The sequence below is a fragment of the Lepidochelys kempii genome, chromosome 15, assembly GCF_965140265.1.
Source record: "Lepidochelys kempii isolate rLepKem1 chromosome 15, rLepKem1.hap2, whole genome shotgun sequence".
Taxonomy (NCBI): Eukaryota; Metazoa; Chordata; order Testudines; family Cheloniidae; genus Lepidochelys; species Lepidochelys kempii.
Window position 1 is genome coordinate 11167343 of NC_133270.1, and position 12301 is coordinate 11179643.

Consider the following 12301-nt stretch of genomic DNA (forward strand, 5'->3'; position numbering starts at 1 on the left):
GTTAGGTACTTTTTTGGAGGCTGGTGTAGTGAGCAAAGGTATCCCAGATTGTAAGTCTGCTGCTGAGTTGGCCCCTACCAAAATAGAATAGTTATAGGTAGCGTTAAGATCTTGTCACAGGTATTTTTAGTAAAAGTCTGACAGGGCGTGGGTAATAAACAAAAATTCATGGAAGCCTGCGACTTTAGTTATAGGATTCAGACCCCTACTGGCTGAGTGGGCTGGTGCTTGGGAGATCAACAAACCACAACTTGTAACCACTTCATTAAGTGAAATGACTTAACACTGTTTTGTGAAACTACTGCTCCTCTCTCTCCTCAGGGATGGAAGCTACCCATCCTCTGTAATTAAATTGCTGCCCCAGAAGATACTTTATTCAATTAAATTAATGAGTAATATAGTAATGCTTCTGTTTGTGCCAAAGGTGTGCTTGCTAAGGGCTAGACCTATCTCTCTAATATAGCTACTGGGAGAAATGGGGCCTCATGACGCATCTTAGAGGATAATTCAGTCCCTGAAGCTTTGTGTGTGGGAGCAGTGCTGTTTTCATCTCTTCAGTTAATTCCTAGGAGCATCTGCATTGCCAGCCCAAATTCATCAGCTTTAGAATCTCTGCAGTAACTGACTCTTCTATGGCTGCTGGAAGCAGATGCTTCATCTCTAAACTTAAAAAAACCCTACATTAATATTAAAATGAGTAAACAGCAGCTGGCCTGGGCTGAGCAGAGCAAAAGTGTTATTCAGAATGAGATGTAGGTGTGAACACAGCCTAGCATGCTATCTGTGCAAGCATGTTGAAGCTGTTCTGAAATGTAAATGTGTCCTAGGTGCCTGCTCGTGTGCTCAGACATATTGATCAGTACTGCAGCTCTGTGGCTAGTTTTAGAAATTGCCCTATTTCAGCTCTGCTGTGCCCTGAGAGGGAAGCCTGCAGGTGGGTAGAGCTGGAATGGGGTTTTGCGTCTCCAAGGGCACGCAGTGGAGATGCGACAAGGGCATCCACAGTGCAGAGTACAAAGCTGATCTTCGCAGGGTTGAGGAATGGGCTTTATGCCCTATTTTCTTGTAATGGGTTCTGATTACCTGGTATCAATTCACCAAAGCATAAGCACCCCTCTTCCCCCACATCCTAGTACTACTCTGCCTATCGGTCGATGGGCCTTTCTGGGGGCATGGCTCTTCCTCTGCAGATTGCTCAGCGTCCCCACCTCCGCCTGTGACTGCAGGGCCCAGTAACCAGCCCCGCAAGAGCGAGGCTGAGCTGCCCCGGAGCGAGCTATAGCAGGGACGGGCGGGGTGCATGGCCATGTGGTCCTGACTCCCAGCAGCTCCTGTGGGGTGGGGCTGATCCTTGCCACGTAGGCGTGGGGCTGGGGGCAGCTGATGGTGAGTAACATTGTAGAGCTGGTTAGGGCACGGAGAAGGGGTGTGTGGGAGTCTCCAGAAGGCTCCCATCCCAGGGCACCGCTCTTTCCTCTCAGGGCCAGGCTTAGCGTCCGCAGCACACTCCTGACCGCTCCAGCCAATCGAGCTGGGCTCTGCGTTGCCAGGTCGGGTCTCCCTTCCAGGCAGTGCACGCAGTGCACCACGCTTAGCTTCAGTCCCCGGCCTGGCTCTCAGAACCGAGCAAAGGGTCCGAAGTACTTCCGGCGTCGCAACCGTCCCTGTTGCCAGGCATCGCGCCGTTGCCCTCTGACCCCGCGGGCGCCCCGCCCCTCGCTCCCATAGCTACGGAGGGAGGCGGCGGCCATCTTGGCAGAGGTGGCGGGGCGATGAGCGGCTCGAGGCCGAGGGTGGCGGCGCCAGGCCCCGAGAAGAAGCCGCCGCCGCCGGGATCCGGGGGGGTGCTGAGCCGGCTGCGGGGGCGGCGGGGCTCTGGGGACGCGGCGCTGCGGGCGGCCCTGCCCAGCTCAGAAGCGGAGCTGCTGGCGCTGGAGACCGTCCGGCCGGAACACGTCCTGGCGCTGGGCCGGGTCACGGAGAGTGAGTGCTGAGCTGGGGGACCGGGCACCGCGGGGCCGTCCGTGCTGCTACCGCCCCGGGGGACCCCCTGCTCCCCCTCCCTGGCGCCCCCCTGTTAGCCCCGCCCGCGGGCGCCCTGCCCCACGTATCCTCCCCGGGCACCTTCTCCGGCAGAGCCGAGTGTGAGGCCCACGGGGACCTCGTGGCCGTTTCTCTGAGGATCCCTTCCAGGGATCCCACACACTTTGCCTCTCAAAGGCTCCATTATCACCCCTGAGACGCCACACCTTACCCCTCATGGACACTATTATCATCCCCTCAGAAACCCTATACACCCTACCCCCCCAGGCCCCATTATATCCCCTCAGAAACCCTATACACCGTACCCCCCCAGGCCCCATTATATCCCCTCAGAAACCCTATACACCGTACCCCCCCAGGCCCCATTATATCCCCTCAGAAACCCTATACACCGTACCCCCCCGAGGCCCCATTATATCCCCTCAGAAACTGTATACACCCTACCCCCCCAGGCCCCATTATATCCCCTCAGAAACCCTATACACGGTACCCCCCCGAGGCCCCATTATATCCCCTCAGAAACCCTATACACCGTACCCCCCCGAGGCCACATTATATCCCCTCAGAAACCCTATACACCGTACCCCCCCCAGGCCCCATTATCTGCCCCCGAGGGATCCCATACACCCTACTCCCAGCACCTATTATCGTTCCGCCAGGGATCCCCTATACCAGGGGTGGGCAAACTTTTTGGCCCAAGGACCACATCTGGATATGGAAATTGTATGGCGGGTCATGAATTCTCACAGAAGGAGGGTTGGGGTGTGCAAGGTTGGGGTGTGCAAGGAGGTGAGGGCTTCAGCTGGGGGTACAGGTTCTGGGGTTGGGCTGGGGGTGCAGGAGGGTGCTTGTACCGAGCCTGTACTGACCTGCAGGCTGGTACCGAGGAAGTGATCTCATATAGGCAGTACATTTCAAAGCCACTGCTGAGTAGCTTCAGGCTGGGTCTGAAGGGTTCAGAGGGCAGGAGGGGGAACAGGTCTGGGGTACAGGCTCTGGGCAGCGGTTACCTCAAGCAGCTCCCAAAAGCAGTGACGTGTACCCGCTCCGGCTCCTACACAGAGGCACAGCAAGGCGGCTCTTCGTGCTGCCCTGTCCACAGGTGCTGCCCTTGCAGTTCCCATTGGCCGTGGTGGTGGCAATGGGAGCTGCAGGGGCAGTGTGTGGAGCCGCCTAGCTGCCCCTACGTGTAGGAGGTGGAGGGGAGATATGCTGCTGCTTCTGGGAGCGGCACAGAGCCCTAGCATGACCGGAGTGGGACAAGCCCTAGACCTCGCTCCCCAGCTGGAGCGAGGCAAGCCCCTGTCCGTGCTCCCCAGCTGGAGCTCAAGGGCCAGATTAAAACATCTGAAGTGCCGGATAAGGCCCTGGGCCGTAGTTTGCCCACTCCTGCTGTATACCTTACCCGCCTTGTGGCCCCAGTATCAGTCTCTCTGCAGAACTTGACATCCTCTTCTGAGGACACCAGAAGTAACCTTGCCAGGACACCGAATATTCCTTCTTGTCCAGGACACCTCTTCCCTGGGGACCCTTCCAGAAAAGATCCTAGTATAGACTAGGTGAAAGACCTGCACTGCTTCCTCTCTTAGCAGCCGTACTTGGCTGGGTAGATTAAAAGGTTAAAAGGCAGAAGTCAGGCTCTTGTGACAGATTTCTGCTTTTCCATCTGGGTCCACCTTGGTGCTGAGACATCCAGTCTTTTCTGGTTTAACAGCACCAGCTACATTTGTCCATACAGACAGAAAAGTTGGGGGACAAAATCTATAAGGGTCTGGAATACTGAGACTGTATTGGTCCATAGTGATCCAGATTTTTCTGTGAAGTTGAACATGCGTGCCCATGTAGATGTTACATTTTTGGTTTTAGGTCCCAAATTGGCTAGATCCATCAAAGTTTTGTTTTATTTGCCTCTCTAGGATGAATATCCCTGAAGCCCTGAGACTGCTTGTCATTCTTGTTCAGTCTACTCCTTGAGTTTGTTGGTCTTTCACTTTTCAGTAGTTTTGATGCAGCAGGAGCCGAACTCTTGTTCCCTTTTGCAATCTGTCCTGTTGGCTTTTTTGCAGGAGTGATGCTGCTTAGGTGGTGCTTGTGTTAAACTATGGCATACTGAATAGTCTCATTTTCCCTCTTTGATTGGATTAGCTCACTCAGTATATACAGCTGCGCAGTAGTAGTAATTTATAGTAGTTATACAATATGTACATATGAGTAGTAGTAACTTGTCTCAGTCAGCACTGAGTCCAAATGCTGAACCGTATTGTACTGTTTGGTTAGCCAAACTGGCAACTTGCTTTTTGGTTTCCTTGCTGTTTGCCCCCTTCAGCTCTCCCAGAAGCTTCTGGGAAATATCCCTAAACGTTCTAAGGTGCTTGGGCTCAGTTAATGTAGCTGAAGGCCTTTTGATACCTGAGAGGAGAACCTTTGAAGCATATGGGTTATGTGGCCCATATTTTCTTCTCCTGATCTGGACTGTCATGAGCAAAAGATCTCCCTAATATGTTTCTCTCTCTTGTAGATTATTTATGCAAACCTGAGGACAACATCTACAATATTGATTTCACCAGATTCAAGATCCGGGACCTGGAGACAGGGACAGTGCTGTTTGAAATTGCCAAGCCTTCTGCTTCAGGTAGAACCTGCTGACAGTGGGAAAAGGGCTAGATATTATGGGATCTGGTGGGATCCAGGGAAGGGGTCATGCAGGCCAAACATCAAGATCTTTCACTATGCATAGTGTATTGAGTTCACCTGTATCATCCCTTAGGATTCCTGCAGGACTGAGAGCTTCTCTGCCTGCGAATATTCTAGTTACTGTGTAAAAAAAGAATGTGAAGTGAATATGGTAATAGCGAGAGGTGTTTTGGAGACTGAAATCCTCTTTCCATGGGATTGGTACAGCACAGAGCTTCATCCATACTTCTCTGTAAATGTGCCTCAACCCTGACAATGAAGACCAGCTGTAGGGGTGAGAGGGGAGTTCTTTCCCTGTGATCCTTTCAGACCTGAAATTGCCAGCAGTTGGGGCAACTCTAATAGTGTGTGTTATACTACTGACACATGGTTGTTAGGAATTGATCTCATGTAGGCAGTACATTTCAAAGCCACTGCAGGCTGCTACTTGTTTTCCATTTCTGAGCTCTGTGGGATGTGAATACCATGCTTATTGATCCCTTTACCTCCTCGGCTCAGCAAGGTTGTTACAGATAGTGCCCAGTGTTTGGGGGACTTGAATGCCCCATAGATGTGGTGCTGCTGTTGTGGTCTGATATGGTTTGATTTTTTTTCCCCTGAACACTAGATCGAGATTTATCAAATTCCATAGTTAAGCCCCACCAAAAGTCCCTTTATGTGTAAGTAGCCAAAGGAAGACTGAAGTGCAGATCCTGGAGGTAAAAAGCTAGTTGTCATGTAACTATGTACTTCCATAGTTGATTCCTGGATATGCATCTTTGTGAGCAGGGTCTTTTGGTCCATGTAATCAGTTGTGAACGTTTGCTATGAAACTGTTCTCTGTTAACTTCTTAATGCCCGTAGTATATCAAAGAACAGATGTTGCAGTGCTGGGTGTCTGAGCAGTGTCTTTTATGGTTTCTGTACACCATCCACAAGACATCAGCATGTTACTCCTAGAACATCAGAAGATTAACCCTGAGTTGGTAAATTCTTCTAGAGCAAGATGATGATGATGATGAGGACAGTGGAGAAGTGGACACCAGTGCAGGCCGCTTTGTTCGCTATCAGTTCACCCCAGCATTTCTCCGTCTCCGGACAGTCGGTGCAACGTGAGTAAAAGCTCATACAAAGAGGGGGGAGTAAGGCCTCCGGGGAACTTTAGGTACCAACCCTGTCAATTCATAGGTGAACTTAACAATGGACTAGTGAGACCAAGTTCATAATACAAATGAAAAAGAAGCTAATAGTGACAGGGAAGATTTCAAGATCTGCCTCTGTTTAGCACTGATATCAGCCCTATTGTTAGGTTCTGCGTAACTGCAAGTCTGAGGCTCTCTGCCTCTCCCATTCTGAAGTGAGCTAGGTGGTCTCATGAAGTGTATTTCTCCTGCCCTATGCCTGCAGAGTGGAGTTTACAGTGGGAGACAAGCCAGTGTCAAACTTCCGAATGATTGAGAGACATTACTTCCGGGATCGCTTACTGAAGAACTTTGACTTTGATTTTGGCTTCTGCATCCCCAGCAGCAGGAACACATGTGAACACATCTATGAGTTCCCCCAGCTCTCAGAGGACCTCAGTAGGTATCCTTCCTCCCTCACTGAACTGCTGTTGTGTTCAAATGCTCTCTCTCCCTGAGATGATAGATGGTCATGTGGTGGGACAGGGAACTAGGAACAGGTAGATCTGGGTTCAGTTTCTGGCTCTGCTGATGACTCACTGTGTAGTCTTAAGCAAGTTGCCTTCATATGCTGTGTGGTTGAGGTTTGGTGTTTTCTTTTATCGGCAGCTGGTGACCTCAGAGTCACAGTGGCTTTTGCACATAATGCCTCAATATATAGTCCAAGAGGTAACCCTGGTGACTTGGAGAGAATATTCCCTTAAAGGCCAAAGACACACATTCATAGCACCCACTGTTTGGGATTTGAGCCCTCCAACGGCAGACTGGGATAGTTTCTTTTCTGGGAGCCTGTGGAGAGCCATCTGTGATGGTAAGCTGAGAGTATTCCCAGTGTGGTTTTATTACAAGATGGGCTATGCCACTGAGGGACAGACTGGACAGCGACAGTTGAATACTCTCTGCCACTCTCTGGGCATGTCTGGCAGATGGAGGGTGAGCTGAGTTTGTATGTGACTTGAGTACACAAGCTGGGCTGTGCAAGTGACATTAGTTTTTCCACTTACTCCACACCAGACAGGTCTTAGAGGAGGAATGTATTTGTTCAGTGCTGCTGTACTTTGGCCTGACACAGGTTCCAGAATATCTGTGTGAAATTGAGCCACCCTCTTCCAGTTTGCTTTGACAGCCTGGAGACCTGCATTCTTTGGATAGGCTGAACAGATGGGCCAGTGCAGAGCTCCTGAGGCTCTCACAGTTACACCAGTTTGCTTCTCTTACCTCTCCTTAGGTGCAGAGCTTCAAAGTGACCAAGGGTTTTTTTTACCAAGTGCTTGTTTTCCTCTGACACTGCACTGCCCCTTGGGGTGTGCCAGACACAATACTCATGAGTGTAACTGACCTTTCTGTCCCGCAGTCCGCCTGATGGTTGAACACCCCTATGAGACCCGTTCAGACAGCTTCTACTTTGTGGACAACAAGCTGATCATGCACAACAAGGCTGACTATGCCTACAACGGGGGACAATAACCATTGCGTTCATGTCCACTGGATGCTGTGCTATCCCTAACCATTCCAGGTGTGCAGGAAGAGAGGAGTGCTGCTGTCTCATGCACCAGGGCCTCTTGCTGAACCTTTCCTTCACCCATGGACTCAAAACATGAAGCAAGAAGGCTGAGGTGGCAGTTTGTGACAGTAAAGGAAATCTCCCTGCAACACTCCCCTCCCTTGCATTCTTACGTACCTTGCCTCTGGCTTTCTCTCTGTTTCTGATGGTACCTTGTTTAGGTTTCAGATCAGGGACTCTAAGGCTCTGCTAGCAGATTATTGATGTTATGGTTTTTGTTGTTAGGTTACACCCTGTGACACCCAGTGGGCAAACTGCCCCCTGTCCAGAGAGCTCAGCTGATGTGTGGGCAAGCTATTTCTCCATACGAGAATCTGCTTTCTCCAAGTAGCTAGTGGAGCCTGAAAAGCAGATATCCTCCTTACTGCATAGTGGTTCAGCCTGTGTGAATGAGTGAGACTGGATCCCAGTTTGCACCCCCCTCCCCATCCCTCAAGGGGAGAGTTACAAGACGGGATGAATCTAGCTTTAAATGGTGCAGGAATCTTCCTTCTGCTTCCAGGGACTGGGGAACGTTACAAGTATATCTTGCAAGGGATTTGAATTGAGGTGCAGGATGTTTGAAAAGAGAGATTACACTAAATTGGCCATTCAATCAACCTGCCAGACTCCCTACTCCTTGAGCTGTTGTTAGGAAATAATTGGATTATGATTGGGGCTCAGCTTTAGGGCTGAGGTTAATCTTGCCACCTTCATCATTTCCCCTGCATCTATGTGAGAGAATTTTCTGCTCAAGCTGCACTGTGGGGGTATGGGGTCTGTCCATTTAGCTCTTTCTTTGGTGGTTGGGGGAGAACCTGGAGAGTTACCTGAATAACATTCTGCTTAGCAGGCAGATCTTCCTAGGCTTCAGTCTTTTTATATATATTTTAAACCCATGCAACACATCAGAGGTATTATAGTAAGAAGCAATGGTGTTACCAGCTCGTCTACTTTGTGTTGCTTGGGCCAGTGCTTAGGGTTGTGCTAGTATTAAACTGGGCCCTAAATGGTGCCCAGACCAGGACATTCAGGCACTGTTGGGAGGTGGCTGCTTGTGGTGATCCAACAGAAAGAAATGACATGATTTTATCCTTAAACCATGTGGATTTGGGCCTCTGCCAGTGTTTTGCCTGTTTGGTTGGATCATTTATATTTATGACTTCTTCTGTGGAGATAATTACTAGAGCTATTAGAGCAGCCAAACCAAAGTGTATGTTTCAGACCTGTGTAGCACCTGGCATTGAAGATGGGAAGAAATATTTGTGTCAGGCAGTGACACAATGTGTGTCCCTGGCAGTGAGGCTGGGGTCTAGCTCTCTGCCACGCAAATGTGCACTAATGAACTGCTTAGCTGGGTGTCATATTGGATGTCCTGATCCACTGATACCCTGCCATTCATTCTCACTCCAGCCCTATTGCTGATCAGGCCTGCCTCTTGTGTCTAACAGCTTGGCCTTATCTATGCTCGACAAATTGATCAGCGCCAGTATCATTTGTTCCCCCTCAAACAGTGGAAATGCACCTCGTGGCCACACGCACGCTGGCTACAGTTGGTTACCAGTCATGCTAGGTAATGCCCAAAGTAGACTCTGCTTTGTCAGGAGTAAATATTGATTGAATCACAATTGTAGGAATGTGGATGTTACAACCTAGGTCTTGTTAATATTTACACAGTAAAAGAAAGCCATTGTTCCGTTTGTGTGGCAGGAGATGAATAGTGTTAGCACTAGCACAGAGGATCAACTAGCTACAAGGCAACAGGTGAGAACAAATGTGGGATAAGGATCATGAAAGAACCTTTAGTTATAGGCGAGGGTGTTAATTATGAATGATACCACAAATGCCTTTTTTGTTTTGGAGAGGGCATTAATTGTGAGCCACCACAACAAATACCTTGGGAGCATGAATAGGATAAAGGTGACCAGGGTCAAGGTGGGTGTGTGTGGCTGTGGTGTGAGAAAGCTGGGAGGTAAAGAACAGTTCTCCTGCCATTTATCCATCGACTTCTCCAGGGATGTGCATATAATCCTATTTGATTGTTAGTTCAGAATCAGTAGAGCTGGTGTATCTTAAGAAAGGTCTCTAGTTCTCCTTTTGCTGGGGCTGTTTCCAGAGCTCCTTGCACTGTGCCATGGTGATACTGAGAGATCCTTTCTCACACAAGTACACCATACTACTTTTGAGAGGACACAATTGCCCCAGAGAAGTGCTTTCTGCCCTGATGTGTTCCAGGATGCTCAAGAGAGGAATGTCTAAGGAGATAACTAGTTATTCCCAAGGAGCTGATGGGAAATCTAGCTGAACTTGTGTGTAGTATAAATCCAGGTGCCTTTAAATATGACTTTTGTCTAATTCTCTGTTTAAAGCAACTACTTCTTGCTTGTTCTTATGAATGTGATGGTCTGTATTTGTTCCAAGTGTAATGGATAATGAGGTAGTCAGAAGGGATGTATCATCACCTGAGCCAGCAACAGGGAATATTCTGTACACAAAAATCCCAACATGAATAAGATGTATTATCAAATCTTTAAATAGTATTTAGTGTAGGTAGGAGGATTTGGCAGTGGTTGGGTGCCATGTAGGTGCTGTTTTGCAGAGTACATCTGCCTAGCATGAGTATACTCCTTTAAATGTGGGACTGGGTATTAGCTGCTGAAGAAGAGTCCATTCCAATCTGCAGTGGTCATCTTGAGCATCCAGAGGTCAGGGCAGAGGAAAGGACTGGTGCTCTGGGTGTCTCATGTGTGAATGTGTTATCTCCTTAGCAATAAGAAAGGGAAAACTGAAGATCGTAACAGGTACTTCCCAGTTGGAAAAGAGAGGTGCTGCCAGTTGCGTTGGTGTTCCAGATTTAAAAGGCGAGCCCCAGAAAGACATGCTGAGAAAAAAGCTCAGATAAGTGGGCAACACTATCCTGGGAGTTAGTCAGGCAGAGGAAGTTATGGATACCAAGCAGAATCCAGTGTTCCCTTCTCCTGGATGCTGTTAGCTTCTCCATTTAGAAGAGGGTCTGTAGAGTACTTCCCTGCCCTTGGTAAACATGATTAGCAGAGAACCTTTTCACCTTCAGTCTGCATCCTTTGTTGCTAGGTACAAGCTCCTCAAACCACGGAGGAATTGAATGGGAATCTCCACGCATTCTTCCCCCTCCCCCTTCAAATGGACTGTCCATTTCGACATGGTATATGTGTATACAGAGCTGGTGCTAACGGAATGAGGCAGACATTTCTATAGTGTTGGCTAAGGAGTTAGTGGCTGGGAGATCAGTGTGAGACTGGCCTCCCTTTGTTAGTATACACTAGGCTGGAAAGAAAGTGGGGAGTTAAGCTTATACTGTAAGTAAAAGGGCCAAAAATGTAAACAGAAACTAACTCCATAAAGTATTTGTCCTCTTGGGACCAGTCTGAAGCATTCTCAAGGTGAGTGCTTCAGGCCCATGTGCTGTGTAAGAGAGGAGAGGAAACTTCCTGCACAACTGTTCCATGCGTGACTGAAGATTTTGTATTGCACCTGGTGTGATACGGTCACGTAGTGTTACATGACCAGGTATCGCTGTCTCTGTTCTCTCCCTTAGTTATGAACTGTCTTCCTTTGTGTATTTCCTTATGGTTTTAAATGCTTCTCATCAGAGAGGCAGGAAGCCTCTTCCCATTGCAGCTTCTCTCGGCTGGGATTTCCATTCTGCTTCTCTAGTCAAGGTCCAGGAATAATGGGCAAAACGTTTGAAAGCAGGATATGTTAGTGGAAATGAATCAGGAAGGTGATGAATAATTTTTGTGATAAGTGGTGGAGCAGCAAGATGAGTTTGGTCAAGTAGTGTGGTAATTCCACTTCCAGGTTCTGTACTTCATTAAATCCAATGTTTGTCTTCTGAACCACTGTCTTGTCACATCAAGCTTTGGGCTTTGTGATGCCCTCCTAATGCAGGGCTCTTCACATAATAGCCCACATCTACCCTTCCACATGCACAGATGACTGCTGTCTAACAATGTGCGACTTGAGTACCCGATGTAATTCCTGGGAGTCATAAAACATTGCCCACTCCCTCTGGCTTAATGGTGAGGACAAAGCTAAGGGACAGCTGGCGCTGTCTAATAAGCAATTCCTCTTCATCTGTCAAAGAAGATGCAAGCTCTAGCAAATATCATGGTCATCTATATTGACTTCTGATTTTTTTGTGTTTTTGTTACTGAGGTACATTTATAGGCATATTATGTGTGGGCTTTGGGCTGGTGGCAAGTTGCAAATGCATCTCTGTGCCCCAAAGCTTTGGCACTCCTATCAGAGCCGTTGTAATAGGACATGGGTAGCGTTACACCTTCATATAACCAGTTTGGCAGAGGGGAAATATAACCCAGCATCCATACTTTCTTCATTCTGTGAATCAAATATTTAAACAAGCCCAGTATTTGCTTGTATTTGGGACTGGCTCTCTGCTTCACAATGCCGTTTACCCTGGGAGCCCTCCAGGTCTTGGTCCATATTGTCTCCATATCACCCGTGTCTGTCCCTTTAGATCCAAGAATGATCCTTGGGTGCTGCAGGTTCCCCTTAGTTTACAAAGGACAGTAGCAGTTCAGTGGAGATTTAACAGAAATATATTTTTTCCTTTGTAAAGATATTTTTCACAGAGAATGCAAGAAGCATCAATGAAGTTGCTTGTGATATTTCCCTCCTCTGCTGTCCTTCTACCTTGGATCCTCATTCCACTGTGTCTTGTCATGTCTCTCCTTGTCCAGAGTAAACTAGGCGACTTATTTGTATAAAATGTTATTTTGTCCCAAGCAATAGTAATAAACCAGGATTTTCACAAGAATGGGACTGAGTAATTTCTTGGCTTACTCACATTACACCAGCT

General features: G+C 48.4%; 1 protein-coding gene across 2 annotated transcripts; it reads left to right on the forward strand.

Moving 5' to 3' along the window:
• Positions 1-1730: 1730 nt before the first annotated feature.
• UNC119B (unc-119 lipid binding chaperone B) lies at positions 1731-12259 on the forward strand. 2 transcript variants are annotated; one of them, XM_073312316.1, is made up of 5 exons: positions 1731-1983; positions 4562-4675; positions 5717-5828; positions 6124-6296; positions 7252-12259. In XM_073312316.1, the coding sequence occupies exons 1-5, from the start codon at positions 1773-1775 to the stop codon at positions 7362-7364; spliced, it is 723 nt and encodes a 240-aa protein (XP_073168417.1). In that variant the 5' UTR covers positions 1731-1772; the 3' UTR covers positions 7365-12259. The 2 variants fall into 2 exon arrangements, with proteins under 2 accessions (XP_073168417.1, XP_073168418.1); XM_073312317.1 differs by having other exon boundaries at positions 6124-6300; positions 7252-7364.
• The last annotated feature ends 42 nt before the right edge of the window (positions 12260-12301 follow it).

Coding starts and splice junctions, on each gene's coding strand:
- UNC119B (XM_073312316.1), top strand. CDS start 1,773: ATGAGCGGCTCGAGGCCGAGGGTGGCGGCGCCAGGCCCCGAGAAGAAG. Junction 4,676..5,716: donor TGCCAAGCCTTCTGCTTCAG/GTAGAACCTGCT, acceptor AAATTCTTCTAG/AGCAAGATGATGATGATGAT. Junction 6,297..7,251: donor CCAGCTCTCAGAGGACCTCA/GTAGGTATCCTT, acceptor TCTGTCCCGCAG/TCCGCCTGATGGTTGAACAC.